We start from the raw sequence: 22,622 nt of genomic DNA, 5'->3' as shown, positions 1-22,622 counted from the left end.
GTTGCGCATCTAAAAACAAGGGTGCCTAAACATTTTCATACCGCCGCACTTAAACTACGTCTGGTGATAAGGTTGAAATCTTGCGATCGATACAAAAACATGTAGTAACAAGCACTAAATTAAATTGTATTTTTGTTTGTTAAATTATATTTCAAGACTGTGCCTTTTTGTAAAATTCTAGGTTTAAAAATTGTAAATAAATGGCTTATAATAACATATAGGTGTCAATTTCTGGGGGAAACACTGGAATAAACCAATTCTTTTTTTTCTCACCACCATCTCAAAGTCACCATGGTCCACTTCATTTTGCTCCTGACTGTCCGGTCTAACCTCCTCCCCACTAGTGAGCACAGATGACTGCATTTTGTCTTCTGCATCATCATCGTCATCATCATCTTTGTCTCCTGGCACGAAAAAGACCCAGAAATTCTTAACACTTTATACGGCAAGTGATAATAACAACCTCGTAAAGACCTGGGATCCATATGCATGGACAGTATACATTTCAGGCCAGGTAGGCAACACATGCCCAAAATGTTTTATCTATGTAGAAAGTTGGACATTTTATGCAAGAAACATAACGTAAAGGTGGTACATACCTATGGGTGTGTTGGAGCGTGGGGGAGATGGAATAGTTACATGGCGCCGTTTGTTTCGTGGTCGGAGCACTCTGATTAGTGCCTGCTTACAAGCAAAGCTCACGGCTGTGTCCTGGATGAACACCATCCAAGGGCACAATTAATACAGGCATAATACCTTAATATTACATTAAAATTGATTTGATAAACTACCAATGTACTTACAGGGCAGAGCAGCATTTGCATGTAGATTTTGGAGGCCACATTGATATAATCAAGCTCACAGGTGCAGTATGCATGGATGATATCCACTAGAGCATTTACCGTTGCTTCGACATGAGTGAGTCCTTTAATGGAGTGAAGAATATTCAGTCATGTTTATAGCTCCAAAATCACCATTTACTGCCATCCATGATGGTACCAATAAAACGATCGACTGCTTATAGAGAATATTTGCTCTTACCGGGCAGGCACGCGGGAGCAAGAAAGGCATTCTTTGGTTTAAGGGAGTGTAGCTTCCAAAAGTTACTCATCAGTTGGGTGATGAAATTGTGACTTTCAATTTCCACATTTTTTTGCCCATCGTCTGTCATGTCTGGATGAAAACAAAGTCAAATTAAATAAAAAATACACTAACAATTTGAGCATAAACTATATAGCATCTCACCAGAGTCTTGTTGAAGAAACTTGGATTCAGTAAAATGGACTAAATTGTTGGGTCTCATGATAGCAATGGAACGGGCTGTGATTACAAGTCTCTGAAAGACATCAGGGTCGAGTTCTTTGCCCTCACGACTGCAGCTGTTCAAACACTGCACTGCATTACTTAGCAGGGATTGGTCCTGGGATGGAAAGTAGATTGAAAAATTAATGGCTTCTTCATACCTGTATGGCAAAGATTGAGTGAACAGAAGAACCTTAGCAGGTTGAGTGAATTGCCCGAGTGGACGCAAAGACAAGTCGAGATTAGAAACGAGACCCTATGATTTATCTCCTCGGCAACCACAAAACCACGTACTCATAGTTGCATCTACTTGTTCTAGCTTACCTATTGATACTTGAAATATTATTACTCTCACAAATCTTTTGGGCTACCTTGTGGTTGTGATAGGCAGTACGGCTGGTGTGCAGACTGGCAAGGAGTCCCTTTGTCTGCTGCTGAACACCTGCTGGAGTTGGCATTGACAGGAGTAAAGTGGCCAGCTCTAGGGCAGCAGCCTTGTTCTTTTCCTGCGTAAAGTCAATGGTTATTCAAGGTCACCCAAGGAAAGGTGACTTTTAATTCAAATATTTCAGTCCTGTCATGCTACATTCTGAAGACTTTACCTTTTCATGAGAGGATCCAACAGCAAAGCAGCTTTCCAGAGCTTCCAGAGCACTTACCACAAGCCTGCAATTAAAAGTACGAATCACACCCACTGATAGTTTTGAGCTGTCCAAAATGTGAAATAAGTGCAAAAGTCAAACTACTACTCTAAACTGAAAAAGGTATGTTACACAGCAAGAACATATCAGAAATAGATGGTGTGTAGCATTTTCATCGACTCAGGCATGGACACACAAACAGGCACACATGCAGATAAACGTACAACAAGACGAGCAGAGAAAGGGCTGTTACTAACCGGTCCAAGGTGGATAAGGACTCAGTTTCACAACTTTTTATTGTATATTTGGGAGCAAAAGAAAAAAAGAAAAAATGTGTGAGGATCACAGAAATGAACAAGTGAAATTAAACAACTGCTAAAAACAAATGAGAGCATGCAAGAAAGATGACTTTGCTGTAGCCATGCAGTATTTTACTCGAAGAAGAACCCTGCTACCAATAAACAAAAACAGCTCAAGCTTAAAGGTTAGACTCACGGAAAACATGAAAAATGTACACAGTTCATAACCATACTCGGGAATGAATTTTGTGGCAAACTAACAGTGTGCAAGTGAAACAATATTTAGTGCAATAGTCCTGCCATTACAGAATCGATATATAATCGAAGATAGATATTGCCCCCGCTTGTTGATGACTTGTTCAAATCGTCCACATCTTTTTGGAGTAAAGATATTAAAGTATGAAGACTGACAGAAAAGATCAAGACAACGAGCCTAAATCTAAGTCATGGTCACTCTCTCTCACATTTACTTCATGAAAAGCACCAATGCTACTGGTTCACGAGGAAAAAAATAAAATAAATGAGGTCATACCTTTCCAGCAAAGAGCCGCTGGTTGTGGATGGTGTGACAACATCGCCATCAGAGGTACCATTGCTCTGATTAAGGTTGGGACTGCAGACATTGTTGACAGACGCTGAAGAGAAGTCCTCGGGCGGTTCCTCAGGCCAACCAAATTGTTCTTTAGTTTTGCCATAGATCTTGACTGAATCCAACATAGTGACTCCAGCCGGGTCGACGGAAGCTCCAACTGTCACGGAAAAGAAGGCAAAAGATCCTTTAAATCAGCACTGAAAATTATAACAGTTTTTGGGTTAGGACGCATTGTTTTACTACTTTATGTTGTGCTTTTAGCCAACGTAGGGAAAAATTCTAAATCCAAAATTTCACTTACTGAAAATTGACAGCTTCTTGTCAGCCTGTAATGCCTCTTCTCTGGTAAAGGGGAAGTCAAACCAACGAGCCCTTGTCAGATTTATTTGCATGGTGCGGCCAAAAACCTCCACATAGGAGGGCGCCCTCTCAATGGCCTGAGTACCAACTTGCACTCGCATGCCAGTCATCACCATTGAACTGTTGTTGTTGACCGCTTCTAAAGTGAATCCTCCAGACTAGATACAAAGAGGGGGGAGGGACACCTGAATGGTTTTATTGAGCTCACATGGCAAACGGAAAAAAGACAATTTTGATCAAAGCTAAGACTATGTAGTCTTCACTGAGCATACCTTTGTATTAGCCACATACATCCCTGTAGAATTGAGTCTGTGTTTGATCTGCTGTCCATTGTAGACCTGCAGCAAGTCATTGCCTCCAAACTCCACCTCAGTCAATTGTTGGTTGTGTTCAAAAAAGTCTACTGGGAATGTTACCAGACTGGACGTTCGGGTTGCTGAAAACAGATAGACAATATGAACATTATAGTCTTAGTTGAAAATAATTTTCCGACCAATTAAAGATCTTATAGCATCAAATGGTCAAATTATCACTAACAAGTATTTGACATATTGTATATAGTATATATCTATACAAATCTGGTATTGAAAAAATAATTTGTAGAAGCTCACTGGTAGCAGCGGCTTTGCGCTTGCGGACAGGCTTCATAATATTGATGCCACAGCTGGGTTGTAGCGACGGCTGCAGCCAGTAAGAAGTGTTGTCCACATTGGCCATGTAGATTCGCAGGCTTCCGTCCTCACAGAGAAGAATCATGGTCGTGCGCTGTTGTTCATTACTGGCAGTATGACGAATTGCAACCATATCTTGTATCTAGAAGATAAAATAAAGTATTGGGTTACACAAAAACATTGCTAGGACACAAAAGTAGCTGTAGAACTATTTTTTACAGCTACCAACCCAGACACAGTACTATGAAACCAATTGGGAACGGTCTTACCTTTGCTTTGGCTGGCAAAGTTTTAATTTCTTGAATGAGGAAGGTGTCAGGCTTAACCATAATAACTAGTGGAATGCCTGTTGTCTGCTGCACACAGCATACAATCCCTGGGTGGTTCATGACCTCAGACCACTGGCAAAGAGCCGGTGACATCTTATTGCTGCTGCCATTGGAGCTATACAGGGGAAAGATACGACTTTAACGGCTAAAATGGGCAGGGCAATTGAAATATCACTTAAGTGGCACCGATCGATTGGGCCCATTTAAAACTATTTGGGTGGTCAGTGATCACATAACCAACATAGCGAGGACAGGCTTTTCAAAAATCAACCCAAGTATATGTCAGAAATAAATTGACAAATTTTATGAGAAGTAGATTTTTAAAAATTGCTTGCATTACATCGAAATCAAGGGCAGTCTGGAGCCCTCATCAAGCAGAAAAAGATAACATACCTCTTGACATGGATGGGAAAGAGTCGTTGGACATCGGTTGTGCTACGACTCACTGTGGCAGCAAAAGATTTTCCTTGGCTGTAGCTGAAGAAAAGCATCTGGAGAACATGGGAGTAATAGACTGAGACCCCTCCTCCAGCAACCTGACCATTGCTGTCCTAAAAGGAAAAAGGAAAATCTAATGAAAAAGAAACATTCAAGCAAACCTAGCTTCTTAATTGATCTACTTATATACAAGTAGGGATAATGTCCTTTTAATGGTATACATCCTGGATGTTATGCCTTACCTTCAAATCTTCATGGCTTATCTCTAACACATTTGTGACATAGAATGGTCCATGTTGAGCACTGCTGGATTCATCCATGGCCTGGGTGTATATGTAACCCGCAGAAGACATGATGACAATGATGTTCTTTCCTTCTTCATTGAAAAGAAAGGTAGCATCACGAATCTTGGAACTTGGCAGGAGGAAGTAGTACATGGGACTCAATGCATCCACAGATAGGTCATAAATCTGTGGGAGAAATATTGAATATGACCAATATCAATCTGTATCTGTCTCCAAGGAACTAGTGCAGGTATTTTTCTCGCAATGCAGACCTTTACAAAATCAGCAGTGATGATAGCTAGCTCCGTTTGCGAGCCTGGCAACCAAATGGCTTTGATGATGAAGTTGCCTGTGGCTAGTTGCGGGTGCAGCACCAGATGGTCCGACACAGAACCTGTGCTACTAAACGTGAGCACATGGCAGTCCTCGAAAAAAGACAAAAGACAGGACATCAAACAACAATAAAATTCCCTAATTACAAAAACCTTACCCTATTTTCCCGCAACATAAATTGGGCTTTTTTCATAGTTTAGTTGAGCCTGCGACTAATACTCAAGTGCGACATGTTTTTTCCCCCTGAAAAACTGTTATGTTAACAGATGCCTATTTAGCCAGTTGTTCTCCATTTCCGATAAAATAAAAAAGCCCTTGTGATGAGTATTGAAATTTTCTTAGGTTTAATTTCTACACAATAAATATGAATAAAAATATATTATTCATTTTTATATTTGAAACGTCAGATTTTCCGTCAAACAGTCACAAATAATAAAATGTGATGTCCACATATTCCTAAAGATTTCCCACGCATCACTTCCTGGCAGCATCTATATTAGCTCTTCCATTTTTCATCGTGTTGTGCTTTGTTGCTAGACTTTTTCACACAAGGATGTCGCTAGTGTGAAAGTCTTTAAACCAATTATTATCAACAACATCATTAAATTAAAATAAATATACAGTATTTTTTTGCTATTTACTCATTTGCTCAATAAATACAACACAAAAATAGTTGTTATGTTGAGATACCTTGAGGCCACACACAGCCAGGTAATCTTCATTACAAGGGTTGCCTGTAAGACTGAGGACAGTGAAAGGGACTGGGGCAGAGGCCAGACGGGTGAGCGTCAGCTTCCTCTTACTGGAGTCAGCTTGCTTCAAGAGAGTGGACAGCTGCAAAACGGTTATCTGTGAGGGAAGTAATTTTTCATCAGAACTTTTTCATGGAAGCTCATTTTCACTCTACCACTAGTAAGGCTGACCTTTCCCTTCTCATGGCTGACGGCAAGGTGTTGACGGCGGCCATGAGGTGATGACAGGACACACATGGCAACGCGCCTCAGAACATGGGCACTAATGAGCTGACGGATTGTTTGCCCCTGGTCACCACTGTAATTCATCCTCACATTCTCAAAAGCACCTTCCTGAGAGCCAAGAGTGGGTACCTGAAGAGAAAAAGCAAAAAGAAGGCAATTGGATAACTTTTGTTAAAGGTCAATGAGAGAGGAAAAATAACAGAAATACAACCAAAAGACATTTCCCCACCATCAACTGATCTGTCATATCCACACTTTTATCCTGAGTGTGAAGTTCATTTAGGGCTTGCTGCGCCCGGCTGCTGCTGCCAACAGCCGATGCCTGCTGGAAATTTGTTTGAATGGCTTCCATTAGGAACATCAGCATCTCCAGTATGAGAGCAGCAGTAGATGATGCATTCTGTTCGGAGACATTAGAGGGTGGGATATGAAACTGATGTGCTATTACCTCCAGCAAGAGGTGCCACCTACAGAAGGCGGAGTTAATGCATTAGGTTGCACGTTTCTCAAACTTGCAAGATGTGTGTAAAATATTAAACAGAAGACGTGATTAAATTTGGCGGTAATTATGGAAAGAGTCACAAAAATGATATCTTGAAAACGGATTAGATTAGACAGCCAAGTCCCTCATGAATTTGTTTATTGCTACCACCAAAAAAGCATCTCGTACATCTTTCAACGTGTGAAACTCAAACAATATTTTCCTCACCACTTGAGAGAGCAGCTCTTCCTGGCAGCCCTCAATACTCTTGCACGCACTGCTTTTCTTTGGTCTGTCCTCATCAGCAGGATTACCATCACAGATGGTCACCTTGCCTTTATCAGATGGGGAGACATTTTGGTGACGACTTGCGCTCTCGGGCATACGCAGTTCACTCTGGAATGCAGAAGACTCCTTCAGAGTAGAACCCATACCACTGCTTGGGCTGCGCTTCACTAAGGCCTGTTAATGACATAACACAAGATACTCATAATGAGACAATCCAAAGAAAAAGTATCATCAAAATCAAACATACATCTTTATAATTTGGAGAAAAAGCTTTCTCCATTAAAAAAATGCTTACGAAAACAACTGCTAGGTAGAGTATTGCACCAAATAAATACCATTACTACTGCTTAAAAACAAACTTGCACAAGACTGGAAACAAAAAAAAACTAGCATGCATGTATAGAATATGCTAACAATTTGTTAAAATATGACTAGTCGTTACATTACCAATAGTGAAGCAAACGCAATAGTCAAAGTTGCTTCAATAACATTAAATATGGTTGATGTTTTTTTTTCATTCCATGCAAACTGTATCAAAACAGTCAATTAAGGATAAACTAGGAAAACTGGCCTATGTTACATGATCTATGCAATGCAACATGAATTTTCTCTAATATTACTGGCCATTTGTGAACTAGAACTAGCTAGATAGTACTGAACAAATGAAATGGCTGGATGGGAATCAATAGTTGGAATGACTTGCAAGCCAAAGTTACCGCTGTTGCTCTCTTCCCATGATGACCTGACGTATTCGGTCTCACCTGGCAGCTGCCATCTTCTTTGGCTCCGCAGTCACAGAAGAATGAGCCATATTTGGCATAGGAGATCTCATGGTCTTTATGACAGACCTTGGCGCACACAGTGCACACACCTACCCCATCCACCATTTTACAGGTGTGACAGTGGTACCTAGATCATGAAATGGAGCAGTTTTAGTCCTGACAATAAGTACTTTTATCTATATCGGTTTTGGCAGTACTGGATGTTAGTTACTGTTTGCTTTGCATTATAGCGCTTGTTCCATACATTCTTTTTCTCTATTAATGATTGTAACTGACAAAATTCAATACGTAGAGAACCCATATAGGGCAACTGACTAAATACATCATCAACAATAATGATTCTTACCAGTGCTGGTTCATGAATTCTTTCTGAGTTATGGTGAAAGTGCAGAGTTTGTTGCAAAGAGAATCTTCATCCTGTAAGTTGATGACAAATTATGCTACATAAATCTCACCTTGAATGTTCAACATGAATCAGAAGTGGTTAACGACAATGCTTTGAATGCTCTGAATGCTTTATTATAAACAGTATCTAACAAAAAATATCTCTTTTTATTCCCTGTAAAATGAAGCCAGTTATATAACTTATTCCCTCAAAAGCAGGCACAAACCCAGAGAAATAAAAATCTTACAGAATCTTCAGCCTGAGAATCATCCTCCTCTACAGCTAGTTCCTCCACCCAATCAGAGTCCACCTCCATGGCTTTTTCCTCTCCTTCCATGAGAATTGCTGTGCTACCTTGACCATTACTCTGCCTCAAGGCGTTCATCACATCAGCTAAATAGGAGATGATGTGACAGGAGCATTCCAACATGTTTGCATGCTGAAATTAAGAAAGCAGTACACATTAATGAGATATCAAATTATCGCCAAATTGTAACTTTTCCAGAATCGCATATTCAAAAAACAAATACGCACTTTGCCTTGGGATGTGTTTGTGCTCACTTTTTCCACAACATTCTTTTGAGTTAAATACTTTTTGCTGTAAAGGAAAATATTTTTTTAGACAATGCGCATCGAGGTAAGTTTTGCATTAAAATAAATAATTATTTACTTACCAACGCGTGAGCCAGTCAATGACTGCCCTGTGCAGCTGCAGGTGGCCCGCTCCCTGTCCAGCACTAGCTAAAGTGGCCATGATGACCATGAGCTCAGGGAATCCTGTCCCATCTCCATTAGTCAGCATGTCTGTTGCCATGGGAATTAAAATGCTGAGGAGGACCGTGCAGACTCCTTCCCCCACCTGGCTGTTGTCCCGAACTATATGAGTAGTGAGGACTTGCAAAAGCTGTCGGTTTTCTTGAACAATTTCCAGCTGCTCCGAGTCCTTGGGTGGTGTGGCGGTCATGCGCGTCAGCCAGGACTGCAGACGAGAAGGCTCCACACAGGCCAGCTGTGCCAGAGAGCCACAAAGGCAGAGCAAACTGGGATTTGGGCTCTTTTCCGCTGGGGAGGGAAAGTATCACAGCGACATTTAAAAGGTATTGATGCACCATGTTGTTTCCCATTTTCAACTGATAAACTTACCTAGCTGGAAAAGCTTTGTGAAGAATTTTAGCACTCTGTTGCAGAATTTTGCAGATAGGCTTTCATTGGCTGTCGCCATCATAATTTGGACAAGCTCACCACTGCAAAAAAGTAATGGTGACTGAGCAAGTTGTGTTCATGCACACTAAAATATCATGTTTCAACAGTCAAGAAAATACCCGAAAGAAAAGAACTCCTCCATGGCTTTCCGGACCTGAACACTCTCAAGTTGCTTTTCAAGGTACTGAAGGCACTCTTCAAGAACAGACTCGTCCAAACCACTGGGATTAAGACAAAAAAAAATCGAGTTCAAGGAAAACAATACACCATTGTCGCAGATTTTGGCTGGTGTATATATCGAATGTTACGAATGTAACTATGGTTCTAGGAATCCCGAATGACTGTCTGGGTGTGGTGCTGAGAGCACTGAGATCAGTAATCATTCAGTGTTTTCAGCACTGCTTCCTGGCGGTCAGCAGGGATGAAATCCAACTCATGTATTGTGAAACAGCTACCTGTTGGGGTCAGAGTGATTTGCGATGATGTTGTAACACCCCTTCACCAAACGTTCGTATATGCGGCCTAGAAAGGCATCCGATTCTGAAGGACCAAGAATGCGCTCCAGTGACGTGGTACAGACTTCTGCTACACTCTCGGTGCTGCTCTCCAGGAGGAGAGGCAGCAAGGTACGCACAATCTGAGTAGGATCCAGCTCCTCTGTGCTAAACGACAGGCAGAAATTCATTCAGGAAGCCACGCAAACATGGAGCATTTAACTAATTCACAATTTGGAGTGGACTTACACAATGAGGTCACCGGTGAGCCGAACCAGAGAAAGAAGAATGTGTTTGAGAGAAGACGCCAGAGGCAAAGATTGACAGCTCAGTGTTCCCAGATGAGCTGCTTGGATCGCACTGATGTAGCTCTCTGATGGAATTGTATCATTGGCAAATGCGTTTCTCTGTAAGAGAGGATTGTTGCATTGAAATGCATTGGCTGTCATAAAACAATTACTTGAAGAATCAATAAATCAGTCTAGGTAAATCATGAGATTGAAAAACAATTTCTCCATCTTTCTTTAAATATAGCAGTGGACAGAATGGTTACTGTGTGAGCATCTCAGCACTCTAACTCTATAGGGAAAGTGACTGAATGTTGAAATAATTGTTACGTGTAGCCATAATCTTCAGTAATATGCAGTTTGGACAAATAGAAATGTGATTTTTATGAATACATACCCAAGATCCGATGTTAGGGAATTCATTGGTATGGATACTGTTCCATGTCTCACATATTGTCTGAACAGCTGGTGGTAGGTTCTGCATAACATTCTGCCCTGTAAGTGTTCATTTAAAATGGTTAGTGTGCAAATACTGAACATTTGTCCTAAATAATACAGATCCATACCCAGCAAGTTGGCTTTGCACCGGGTGGAGCCAATGGATAACACAGCAGCATAACCTTGGAGCTTGGCATCTGACAGTTTGTTTTCTCCTTCTTCTGGGATGTTCATTAGTAGATAAGACCTAGAAACAACTCAAGGATTTCAATTTGGATGCATAATAGTCAAATTGTTCAAGACGTTCACATTTATAGATTCAATCAACTGATGTATATTCTTTGTTGACACTCGTTAAAATTACAAGCAGTCCCTTAAAGACAGTCAACTCACCTTGTGAAGGTTGTGTAAATGTCAGTTAGTTGCAACGTGGCAGACAACAAGTTCTTTGTGATTTCTGATGACTTTTGAGTGTCCGTTTCAACAGCAACCTTGGACAAATGTTCATCCAAGGACACCTGCACTTTGGAAATGACTGCATCCAGTGTATAGATAGCTTGTAGCGAAGGCAGCTGATCAAGTGGAACTAGGACATTTGGGTCAATACTGGAGAACGTTGAAATCTGCAGTTTAATAGTCAAATAAAAACAGGCCCTTAACAATGTGTCCATAATGGATGGTAAGGGTTAATTGATAAGAATAGTACCTGTCGGGCAATGTACTCTTCTGCAAGCTCCACGTCATATTTAACTGTGCTGCACTTAGCAGCAGTGATTTCGACCAAAGAGGCTGCTTGGTCTGCTTTCATTCCTTGCTTTATTAAGTGGTCCTGTTCATGAGGATATGTACATAGTCATGATGAAAAATTAGCCTGTCAAGCCTGACTTTCGCCATTTTCAACATACAGTGCACATGGTAAGTCACTTTCCTTTTCCGTGGTTTCAATTGGATGTTCAATCGGGACATACAAATAGCACGCGAGGCAGTATTTTCCAATGCGTCATAAAGGGGCAACAGCGAATAGAATACGCTGCTGTGGGGGACTTCATGGCACTTTTTCAGCATCTTGCTATTACTTGCACAAAGTAAAGGCTCGCTCAAAGTGCGGCAAGACACCAAACTTAGCACATGCATTTTGATTTACCATCGTTTCTCTTTTCAAAAACAATTACTGTACATAACGATACACTATGCCCGCTTAGATTTGTCCCACAAAAATGTCACTTAATGTGTTTCTGAACTACAATTTGACAAAAACCGACAGCATGAGTCACATTGTGTTTACGTCACATTTGTGCTTCTATGACTGAGCCTTTCAGATTCAGCCTGTGCTTGCTCGCACCAGCTCTAGCATCGATTTTGAAACCAGAGCTGCTCTAGCATCGATTTTGAAACTAGACCTAACACAGAAGACCGGACTGACTCTCCATGCATCTTGAACATGGCTTGACAGGCAAATGAAAAATCTCTTCCAACAAGGGAATTCTATGGCACTCCCCATTACTTAAAGTCAACATACCTTAATCCAGTTCACATATGTAGACACCCTGAGGCGTGAGGACCACCGTAAAGTATGTAGAATGTCACTCTCACTGGGATCCCCCCATCCAGATTTAAGCTGTTCCATGTAGGCTTTTGAAGGTGGTAAAGCCCCCAAGATCCTCCATAGCACTAAGAAGAAGTACTGAAGGGAACAGGCCTCCTGTATGAAAAGAGTCCCAGTTGAATATTTGGCATTATTTTTTATTTTATTCACAATTTATAAAAACCTGAAATTTTTCAATTATTTTGCTGGAGGGTATGAATTGTACTTAAAAATGTCTTAACTGCTGCTATTTTTTTTTAAATGGAAGGGGCCTCTCACCATTGGAGTGATAGACTTGGTCTCCTGTCTTCTTGCTGTGTCAAATTGGGAGCCCGCTGCCAGGAGTGAAATGAGACTAGTATACAGTTCATCATATTTCACTGCTCCGTTGAAGAGCTTTGGAAACACCTACAAAGGAGACCAAATGCAAACTGAAAGGCTCTGTTCATATCATCAGTCTAAAGGAAGAACAATGACATTACCTTAGTGTCTAGTCTACTGATATCATCTTCAGAAGCCTCGGGGGATAAAACACAGTAGAATTTGGGTTGAGCATTTGAGTCTAAAAAAAGTGGGGGAAAAATACTATTAGATTAATGATGAAGTCAATTTTCTAAGTGTAATCCAAGCAGGCAGGAAAGATTAGCTGCTAATTAGAGTTCATGTAGCATATGAGTAAGAATATTTTTGACTCTTGCACTTACTGGCTGGACAGTGCTTAGCCCAGTTTTCCTCCACCTCTTTAAAACCGTAGTAAAGAGGAAGACTGTTGCGCTTGCCGACCTCATGAAGTGAACTTGGCCCGCTTGATGGCGGAGTAAGAAGATTGTACTGGACCTAGGAATAAATATTTTTAGGAAAATCTAAATATCTCATTATATATTGCAGGTATTTAAATATTCCCAATATTTATTTAAAAAAGAAAAATCTAAATTTCTCAAGAATATTCTATCAATACTCAAGGTGTTAGGAGATATACAGTACAGTATACATGATGTACCTGTTCAAAAAGGTACATGGGGGCCTTTGAGTAGTGTCGCAGAAGATAGTCAAAAACCAAGAGCAAGCGAGCCGAGTTGAGAGGTACAGCTTTCAACTGGCTCTCTCTGCTCAGTGCTACGTCAGTGATTGCCTGAGTGACCAAAGTAAGGACCGTCTTTCTGCCACGTTCAGACAAGTTGTGGAAAAGCAGAAGCATTAGTTGAAGGTGCTCCACATTAAGGTCATCCTCCCCTTGAACAGCTCCTTGAACAGTGTGTTGCTTCAGTGTTCCCAAAAATCTAGAATAGGAGACAAAGATATTTAAAAGGACAGTGGTGTATTTAGTGAATTGGGGTTTTATTGGCTCATGCTGTTTTGTAGTGATGAGACTGAGGTCTGCTTCAATCCTAAAATCGCTAAACAAAATCAATATGATTTAATTAAAATGATTCAAAAGAAAAACTCTGGTAATGGCTCCCAAAAACATTAAAGCTATACTGTTTTTTTCCATAGCATTTATATGAGTGCACTATGAAGGGTTAAACCCGTATGAAAACAGAAACATTAACAATACCTCTCCCAGACTTTCATACACTCGGGCACATCGGGGTCTCCCTGCCCAGTGGCTTTGTGCTGCCAGATAAGGAGAAGCCTGGAGAGGACTGAAAGTGACTGTGGGTGAATGTATAAAGGCCAGGGACCCTCCGCAAAGGGTGCAACACCGAGTTGCTGAAGAAGGGTGTTCTGAGAAGACAGATAACGGTAAGATTGAACATAAACCAAAGTACGTCATATTCCAAAATGTATATTGTACAGAAGAGTGGGTGAGAATGGGTTTTAAAATAAGTGCAGAATGCATTTCTTTTACCTGCAGGGATGGGGATGGTAGATCTGATGTTACCAAGGTATGGTTGAAGTGATACAGAGCTAAGGAAAAGGCTTCATCTGAGGACCCTGAAGGCAGATAATAACTACTGTAGAATCGAAACCAGAGCAAACTCAAGTACAGAGTGGCACTTTTAAAGCAAACCTTTTACATCTTTGTCCACATCTTTGATGATGCCAGCCAATGTTGCCATGTGTTGCTCCGTTAGAGACACACTTAGGTAGTTCCGTATAAAGTTGTTCCTGGACTTGAGCATGGAGGTGGTGATGAAGTTCAAAATGCTGGAGGCCAAACTGAGGAACTGAAGGTAGAAATTAATGATTTTTTTAAAAATGATCAAACTTGGCTATGAAGTAACCATTTATGGATTAAAAAAACAAAAATCTCACAAGTTCTGGATCTTTACGACCCGCCAAAATATTGCCATTCTCGCTTGGATTCTGCTTGCTGGGGCTCTTTAGTCTGGGAGAGGTCTCCAGAGGGGGAGGTGGCGGAGGCGGTGGAGGGGCTACTTTGTCTTTAGTAGGTGAAATAGTTTCTTCGAACCAAAGTCCGAGGATTGGTTCACTGTCATCATCTGCAATGGAAAACAAGTGTCTGTGAAAATTTGTACAGAGGTGTTAGTTAGCAAGTTTGCTGAGCATGTCCATGTGTTTGTGAAGTGGTAGGTGGAGTCACACTTAAGTCTACCTGGTGACACCTACAACACTGCTAGTGGTGGACAGGAAAATGTAAAAAGTGAACATTTATTAGTGAATATCCACTTAAAGATGATGAAGTAATATGAAATTGGCCTGAAGAAAAGCATGAATTCATTTGAACGCGCGCTAAAGGATAATTGTTGTGATTCATAAACTCAAGCCCACAAAGATCCACTTCACAAAGCTTACAGCTTTTTACAACTCCACATGTCCATTCATTGTATTGATTCACCCAGTGAGAATTTACAAAATAAATAGCCATAAAAATAAAGAACATGCATTGAATGAGATGGTGGGTTCAAACTTTTGGCCTGTACTATATATCCACATATTGCCACATAAACACGATGGGTTCAAACTTTGGCCTGTACTATATATCCACATATTTCCACATAAACACCATAACTTATTCCGGCCACAGATTTATACACTACTGTGAAATAGAAAAGTGCCACTGGGTGCAGAACCTATGCAATGCTGTAAATCAGTTCAGTAATTATTAGCAACTTCTCTGTGGCCTTATAACGACAGTAGAATTCTGACGCTTATTCCAAACATAAAATATACATGTAAATTTCCACAAACATCGAATGGCATAAGATTTTATAAGCAAAGCATTATTCTATTTTCTGCAGAAAATACGTAAATAATATAAAGAATGCAGAAGAATGTATTAGGCCCACTATTAAACCACTAGACAGGGGTGCAGGAAAATAACAATTTAATCACGAATTGTGTTAGTCTTGGAGATTGGAAAAATCGATTCCCCATCCTTAAAAAAATCCCCAAAAACTCCAGGCATAAAAGGTGGTCAAAAATGAGGGTTTTAGATCTATGAAGACCAAAGCAAAACATAGCATAAGATCCGATTCATATTTGAGCAATAAGGCTACCTTAACCAAGACTGGTCAAAAAAAATATATCATAATCATCACTTGGGCGAAGGCAAAAACCGAAAATAAGGTACCCAAACCTGAAGTAAATACCTTTTTTTACTATAAATAATTATTTGAGTTGGTCATTTTGAGTGACCTCCCATCTTAATTGAAAGGAAATGAATGTTTCTAAAAGTGCAGAATTTGGTAACTGATAATCGAAAATCAGGGTGCCCATATTAAAAGCAAAATTTATATATATATATATATATATATATATATATATATATATATATATATATATATATATATACATAAATACATATCCCAATTTATGGAAAAATAATTATCCACTCAATACAGACTGTCTTAGCTGTAATATTTCCTCTTGCCTGAATTTGGAGAGAATTTGACATGAAATGTCAAAATGCTTCTGAAATCGCCAACTGTGCCTCTCAGTATCAAGCGCAAAATAGGCAAAAAATCCACTTAAATATATATATTTTTAATTCTTCTAGCTAATTGCAAACTCATAGCTTTAAGTAGATATTCACATGTGCATGCAACATAAAAAAATTAACTGACAACTGTCAGTGAGGGGCACCTTAGTATGCTTCAGTGCACAGTACAAGCAAAATCTGAATTTGTTCAACTCAAGAATAATACCACTGATTTTAAGTGGGTTCTGTAATTCGAATAATTTAAGTATTTTAGACACGCATAACCCATAATGAAATGTGCAATTAAAAAAAACATGGGGGGAAAAATATCAAAACTGGATAAAAGTATCGCACTCAATTACAATTGCAAACGATAAAAAGAGAGATGTTATTATTACATTGGTGAACAGTCTGAACTTACCTTAAACAGTGTTAATAATAATGACCGTACAGTGCAAAGCTGAAAAACTAGCTTTTTTCCCTCCCTATCGAGTAAAAGACCCACATAGTTAGACCACTGGTATTATCCTTTGAAGCACAATGAACCACAGCTGAACCTCTTTGACAAAAAAATCTCATTTAAATTCAGCCAATTATTACAAAAGGCACCTTGCTGAGAACTGATATTTTGCCAAAGTTCCTTCCTCTGTGGCTCTTTTCTTAGCTGCTGTAGCTCATAGCCTACAGAAGTGAGACATACAATAACAAAATGAATGTAGGACAGTGAAGTGTACACCAAGTCTTTTGACCTGAGGACAGAAATCTGCTGACCTGAGACACAAGCTGCACTTGTCTTCTCCTGTCTTCTCTCTGCTGAGATAGTAGACACTGTCAACTGCGCTATCATATAGGGTGACTAGACAAAAATGTTAATTATACATTTTTGTGAGTGTGCTGCGTGTGTTCTTCCTTCTTACTGCTCTAATCTGATCTATCCACAGAGGTGGATGACAGTTTTTTTGTTTCGTTTTTTTCTCTCCAAGCAACTCCGTACACTGACACTAGCAGAAAGACCTAAGTCGACCAGGGCTTAGTTTTTTTTTTTAACTACAAGCTGTTGTGGAGACAAAATTTATTAGCTATTTTGGAGAAAGACGGGCAATACACTGAACTTTCAAGCAACTCTCTAGTTGGTTGGGACAATATTATCAGTTCCCATGTTAGATGGTTTTAGGACTTTAAACGTCAATGTTCAAATACAATTACAGAAAGGAAAAGCACTAGGTTTGAGATGTGGACTAGGCTTGTTTCTGGATGGTACGAATAGTTACTTAGAGACAAAATAATGTAGAAAAGAAATTCATCCATATTGGACATTAATTAAAAAAACGCATCATATGAGTCGTTCCACTGCAAACAGATACCTATCACAGAGTTTGAAAAATAAGAAATACCACGATTTTATTAATAGCCATCCAATTAGTTTCAATTGGAATTTTCATTCGGTTTCTCTTTTTTGTTTACTGGACCCAAAACTAAAAACATAAAAACAACGCGCAACATACAAAAAAGTCAATAAGACAAAAGGTTTTTTTCTTAAATCGACACAGATATCTAGATCAGTGGTTCTTAACCTGGGTTCGATCGAACCCTAGGGGTTCGGTGAGTCGATCTTAGGGGTTCGGTGGACCCTCTGCCGCGGAGGTCAAGACACATCGACTGATCATGTCTATTCACGATAACTTGCCCCGCTTTACCATCACTGGCTGCAGATGATCACGTGACATTGCATAGTATTTTCCATGAAAGTAGGGTTCGGTGAATGCGCATATGAAACTGGCGCGGTTCGATGAATGCAGGTATGAAACTGGTGGGGTTTGGTAGCTCCAACAAGGTTAAGAACCACTGATCTAGACCTATCCAGTTGGGTGGTGTGGCTGTGCAATGCAGAGGTTAAGATCCTTCCAAAGACTTTCTATTGAATATAGGTCTGGGGACTGGCTAGGTCAATCCAGAATGCAGAAGCTTCTTAAAGAGCCACTCCTGGGGAATCCTAGGTATGTCCTTAGGGGTCATTGTCTTGTTGGAAGACCCAGCTATACCCATCTTCAATGCTGGGATTTTGGAAAGAACGTTGTTGCTGAATGAAAATCTGGCAAAGCGTGGCTCCATTGATCCTCTTGTTAATGCCATGCAGTACCCCCACCCCATTGCAGAGAATGATGTTTTCACGCATCATCCTGGAGTTTAGACCAAAATTTCCCATTTGGTCTCATAACTCGAAATAAAAGAAAAACTGAAACCCCGGGAAGATTGGCTCTGAATGCTCTGGGTTCAGTACAACAAAGCATTTCTCCTTTTCTGATGGATTGCACTTTTTTATGACAGGGATAGTCTACACAATTAGGAAAGTAAAAATGTTTCAGATTAGATTATTGTCAAAGCTGTACAGGACACGATGGGTAAAGGTGTGATCTTTTCTGATTTTTACACCTGCAATGTCCCATGCCGAATGATGAGCTAAGGGTTCCTGAGGCCATCAGCAAAATTTACCTTGGCTGCTGTCCTCTTCTGTGCTACTGAAGTCATCCTCATAGTAGGTGTTGGAGTCAGTGGAAGCACTGGCATCACTGCTGACTGAGCCTTTTCTCTGGCGCTGGAGAACACAAGCCTGATGGAGGCAGAGTAGTAGAATGTACCTCGTAAATCCATCAAGAACGGGACACACATTCTTTCTCTAAGCCCTCATGACATTAAGGGGTAATAGGAAAAAAATGACAAGGACGCTACCTTTTTGTAGGCAGTGGACAGAAGCGTGAAAAGAAGGTTGGTCAGCGGTACTGAGTCGATGAGTCTTTGGACCCTCTGGATCGAAGTGCTTTGTGCCATGATGTTGAGCTCAGCAGGTGGACCATCGCTTACCCAACCCTGCAGGGCAATACAGGGATGGTTCATTAACTGATGATCGCCATTCATATTATGACTAAAATGTCAACATTTTATAAGATCAGCAGCTTACCCTGTGCAGGGCTTCAACTTGCAAATCTTGGAAAAGTGATGTTAAAAGCTTAATGGTGTGATTAGCCAAGATAACGGACAAAACTCCAAATCCTTGGTGTCTTCAAAAAGAAAAAAAGGTTAAGAAACAATACCTTGCCTTTTAGATTACAATCTCAATAGCAATGCAAAACGATTGTCTCCACTTTTCTTGAGATTATATGATTCTAAAAACCATTAAAAAGCAATCTTGTCTAGCCTTCTTTTAGAAGTGGATAATTGCATTTTAGGAATTAAATTCTACCAATTGAATTGAGAGAATTCTGTACTGGATCAGTAGATATGAACTACTCTGATATAATTTCTTGTTATAAATGAGTGTTGACTGCATATAGTTCCATCAACAAGAGTTGGCCACAATATGTATAATGAAAATGAATTTACCCTTTGCCTGGACCCAACTTCGGTGACCCAGCGCCATCCTTGGTGCGGGCAGCAATATCTCGGACACGCAATGCAGCCAAAGGATCTTTCTCCTTGCCTTTGTCTGCCAGGGCTGTGGGGCTCAGGTTAACGATCAAGTATAGGCTGTTTAAAAGGCACCAGGCACCAAGCAGCTGGAAGTTCTGATAATGCTACAGAACAGAACATTAAACGATTATTATCTAGTGCAGCATCGACTTGAAATTCATAGAGAATCAGCAGTGCATCATTGGGAAGTAGCCCGATGCTCACCTCTCCACCAGCTCGGCGAGAATTGCTGATGGCTTGCCCAATCATTTCATAGATTTCCAACTGTTTCCAAAACATTACAGTACACAAATTCAAGTCAATTGATGGCCGTCAGTCAAACAAACTATGACTTGTTGCTAAGAAATAAAAGTTATGAGCATTGTAGTAATAAAACGTACACATTTTTGGACTATTGTTGCAGCGTCGTTTTCATAGTCCTCCTCTTTGGTTCCGGTGGAGCCAGAGCGAAGCTGCAAGCCGCTTCCTACTTGCAAAATGGCCATGCATGTGGCCACACTCACACCTAAAAGCAAAAAGGGTTTATTTTCTCTTTTTTCATAAATAAATCATACAAAAAGTGAGAACAAATTCAAATTGTTTGAGTTAAACACCAACAAAAATCATTCCTCCCTGACTGTTGAAGGTTTTGGTGGTCCAAGCACAAATGTTTTTGGTAAAATTGGGACAAGAATGTGGCAAACCACAAATTTAATTTGATAAATGAAGGAATGAGTAATTCATTCAGTTCCTCATTCATCCTCAATGGCAGCCAATAAGTGCCCTATAACGGGTTAATAATAGGTTTTTATTTGAGTAAAACCAATGAAAATCACTGAAACACTATAAAGAAAATGATCAACCTACCAGCATAGAGACAACTCAAAGCCAGGACAGTCATATCCAGTAATCTGCCTGGTGTCAATGGCTCCAGTACAGGCAAAGAGAGCGTGTCCAAAGCCATAGTTACGTCAATCACCAGTGAATGAAATCTGCGGATGGTTAGAATAGAACACATTGGTTACTTATTCATACGAGACTGAAATTGGCAGACTACACTGTCCATGGTAAATCTAAAAACACAACACACCCATTGCGGACTGCTGTGGCATCAGCAACCGTGGCAGGCATAATGAAGAAAGAGTTTGCTGACACGGCATCTTGGAAACGGTTAATGTAACGTAGGAAATAGGGCAGGTTGAGACACACTCGGAGTAGCTTCTCCGACCCACCTGAGGGGAAAAAAAGAAGCCCTCACAGTTTGCACCTAAGTGGAATATCAGAGGTCCTCTATAGAGTTTCCAGAGGACAGAGTCAAAGGTTAAGGTTTAAAAAAATTACATAAAGCATACATTCTTGAGGTAATGTTTAATGTAGTGGAGAGCCCTGTAACTGATTCTATGTTTTCCTGTTTCCCTCAAAATGTATTCGAGGTTTGTTTACTTCGAAATTGAACACTGGTATTTCAAATTGCATTTCACATTCCTCCGACAATGGTGACTTGAATTAGATTGTTCAGAAAACCTTCCTATTCTAGTCTATTTCAAAAATTGTCTGATTGTGTTGCATCTCAGTGTTTTCACTGTCTACTTACCTAGTTCTTGTAAGCTTGAAACATTCTGCGAGACAAACGCATTCTTCATTTTGGCCTGGACAACTTGGTCAGACGTCTGCTCCTCACAATCACTGTCTGCCTGTAAAGCAAAAAAAATTGAATTACATACATTTATGATATTTTGAAATCCTTGTGAATCCTTGCCTGCATGTGAGTTGAAGGGGCCAAAACGGTGCTGAGGTCGGGGTTAAAAACTGAAGTTAACTGATTAAAGAAGTTCATCTGTACTTCTTTGTGTCGCAATTCTGGATTCACAGCACTGGGAGCTTCCTTCTGATCCTCCACTGTTGGAAAAAAATGCACAAGAGAAGATTTTAGAATTGGTATTTGCAACGTCATTGTCCAGCGGGATCAATGGGACAGTTTATTGCATGGATAGTCACAAGGTTCATTCTGGAAAGGAGGAACTCAGTGCGAATTTTTTTTAAAAATGCCTCAGAATTTTTGGGTGGCATATTCAGTAAATATGGACACAACTCTTACCATCTGAAAGGGTTTTAACAGTTTGTGGTAGCTTTGCAGACTTCATCATTGCAGTGAAAGTAAAAATTTCTGTGCGGTCCAGTCTGCTACTACCAGTGCATAGTCCTTTTATTAGAAGGATCAAGTTTTTCTGAAAGAAAATTGTATTCACAAGGTTATAAAATATTTTTTAATCAACTTGACTACAACATGATAGAAAATAGATTTCCATTGGAAAATCAAATTGCTCCTGAGTAGCTGAATTTACCTGGGACACTGCACAGGCTTCATCTGGGTTCTCCAGGCGCAGCAAAGAGAACTCGATCAGAACCTTGCATGCAGAGGCAACTGAGAGAAGCTGATTCCTTGGTACTACAAAAAAAAGTTTGAGAATCATAAATAACTGGCTGCAAAAGGGTAAATGTAATAATTATTAGATTACAGATGTTACATACTTTGCCCACATACTGTGGTGATGTAATGTGCAGAGAGAGCCACGAATGACGAGTAGAATGGCTCATACTGTTTGTCATGGTGAAGAATATCAGATTCGCTGCAAAAGAAAATTCCAATCATTCAATACATTAGGGCAGTCACCGACAGATCACAGGGCTTACATTTTTTTAAATAAGCTCAAGAGCATTTTCACTGACCAGAGACCAATTACCTACCGACCTATTATCACCAAATCACTTATATAGAACCAGAATTCTGAAGGCCTGAATTCCATGAGCTTACAAGCACAGATAACAAATAAAAGAAAATATCTAGAAGCGAGAAAGGACTAATACAGCAACTTCTTCCTTTTGGGCAATGCTAAAATGAACCTTAAAAAAATCTGCACCCAATCCAAGTACAAAAGCAACATCACATTCATGTAAATCTCAGAATGTAACTGACACAATTATACATAATAAATGACTACATAGTTGAAAGATATCAAATATAGATTCAAATTAGATAAAGGTATAAAAAGAGGTTTACCAAATTAGTCTGTCAGTTAAGTCTCAATAAGGTTGCTTGCAATAATACAAAAATCCACCTGT

General features: G+C 40.0%; 1 protein-coding gene across 9 annotated transcripts in view; it reads right to left on the bottom strand.

Moving 5' to 3' along the window:
- The window catches only part of ubr4 (ubiquitin protein ligase E3 component n-recognin 4), a 38,710-nt gene that overhangs the window by 14,915 nt on the left and 1,173 nt on the right, over positions 1-22,622 (bottom strand). Inside the window, exons 2-58 of one of the 9 annotated variants that reach the window (XM_077604605.1) lie at positions 22,032-22,129; positions 21,845-21,948; positions 21,598-21,727; positions 21,259-21,398; positions 21,094-21,193; positions 20,590-20,731; positions 20,367-20,491; positions 19,901-20,025; positions 19,725-19,784; positions 19,434-19,624; positions 19,012-19,111; positions 18,783-18,920; positions 18,546-18,663; positions 16,824-16,865; positions 16,662-16,733; positions 14,426-14,613; positions 14,181-14,337; positions 14,019-14,104; positions 13,725-13,894; positions 13,170-13,449; positions 12,874-13,006; positions 12,652-12,731; positions 12,449-12,577; positions 12,104-12,286; positions 11,291-11,413; positions 10,978-11,207; positions 10,713-10,831; positions 10,544-10,641; positions 10,109-10,266; positions 9,821-10,027; positions 9,485-9,586; positions 9,306-9,406; positions 8,837-9,224; positions 8,697-8,760; positions 8,410-8,601; positions 8,124-8,194; positions 7,712-7,904; positions 6,936-7,169; positions 6,456-6,626; positions 6,173-6,355; positions 5,940-6,098; positions 5,189-5,341; positions 4,875-5,102; positions 4,588-4,745; positions 4,135-4,309; positions 3,806-4,007; positions 3,467-3,630; positions 3,136-3,352; positions 2,775-2,991; positions 2,201-2,233; positions 1,905-1,968; positions 1,674-1,808; positions 1,246-1,420; positions 1,042-1,173; positions 804-925; positions 600-711; positions 274-404 (exon numbers count right to left, since the gene is read on the bottom strand). In XM_077604605.1, the coding sequence (XP_077460731.1) occupies positions 274-404; positions 600-711; positions 804-925; positions 1,042-1,173; positions 1,246-1,420; positions 1,674-1,808; positions 1,905-1,968; positions 2,201-2,233; positions 2,775-2,991; positions 3,136-3,352; positions 3,467-3,630; positions 3,806-4,007; positions 4,135-4,309; positions 4,588-4,745; positions 4,875-5,102; positions 5,189-5,341; positions 5,940-6,098; positions 6,173-6,355; positions 6,456-6,626; positions 6,936-7,169; positions 7,712-7,904; positions 8,124-8,194; positions 8,410-8,601; positions 8,697-8,760; positions 8,837-9,224; positions 9,306-9,406; positions 9,485-9,586; positions 9,821-10,027; positions 10,109-10,266; positions 10,544-10,641; positions 10,713-10,831; positions 10,978-11,207; positions 11,291-11,413; positions 12,104-12,286; positions 12,449-12,577; positions 12,652-12,731; positions 12,874-13,006; positions 13,170-13,449; positions 13,725-13,894; positions 14,019-14,104; positions 14,181-14,337; positions 14,426-14,613; positions 16,662-16,733; positions 16,824-16,865; positions 18,546-18,663; positions 18,783-18,920; positions 19,012-19,111; positions 19,434-19,624; positions 19,725-19,784; positions 19,901-20,025; positions 20,367-20,491; positions 20,590-20,731; positions 21,094-21,193; positions 21,259-21,398; positions 21,598-21,727; positions 21,845-21,948; positions 22,032-22,129 (8,302 nt within the window). The remainder of the gene's footprint in view (positions 1-273; positions 405-599; positions 712-803; positions 926-1,041; positions 1,174-1,245; positions 1,421-1,673; positions 1,809-1,904; positions 1,969-2,200; positions 2,234-2,774; positions 2,992-3,135; positions 3,353-3,466; positions 3,631-3,805; positions 4,008-4,134; positions 4,310-4,587; positions 4,746-4,874; positions 5,103-5,188; positions 5,342-5,939; positions 6,099-6,172; positions 6,356-6,455; positions 6,627-6,935; positions 7,170-7,711; positions 7,905-8,123; positions 8,195-8,409; positions 8,602-8,696; positions 8,761-8,836; positions 9,225-9,305; positions 9,407-9,484; positions 9,587-9,820; positions 10,028-10,108; positions 10,267-10,543; positions 10,642-10,712; positions 10,832-10,977; positions 11,208-11,290; positions 11,414-12,103; positions 12,287-12,448; positions 12,578-12,651; positions 12,732-12,873; positions 13,007-13,169; positions 13,450-13,724; positions 13,895-14,018; positions 14,105-14,180; positions 14,338-14,425; positions 14,614-16,661; positions 16,734-16,823; positions 16,866-18,545; positions 18,664-18,782; positions 18,921-19,011; positions 19,112-19,433; positions 19,625-19,724; positions 19,785-19,900; positions 20,026-20,366; positions 20,492-20,589; positions 20,732-21,093; positions 21,194-21,258; positions 21,399-21,597; positions 21,728-21,844; positions 21,949-22,031; positions 22,130-22,622) is intronic. The other 8 variants (XM_077604630.1, XM_077604614.1, XM_077604623.1 and 5 more) reach the window with 8 other exon arrangements.

This window comes from Stigmatopora argus, chromosome 1 (genome assembly GCF_051989625.1).
Source record: "Stigmatopora argus isolate UIUO_Sarg chromosome 1, RoL_Sarg_1.0, whole genome shotgun sequence".
NCBI classification, from domain to species: domain Eukaryota; kingdom Metazoa; phylum Chordata; class Actinopteri; order Syngnathiformes; family Syngnathidae; genus Stigmatopora; species Stigmatopora argus.
Note: the sequence above shows the minus strand (reverse complement) of the source record. Positions and strands in the feature narration are given on the sequence as shown.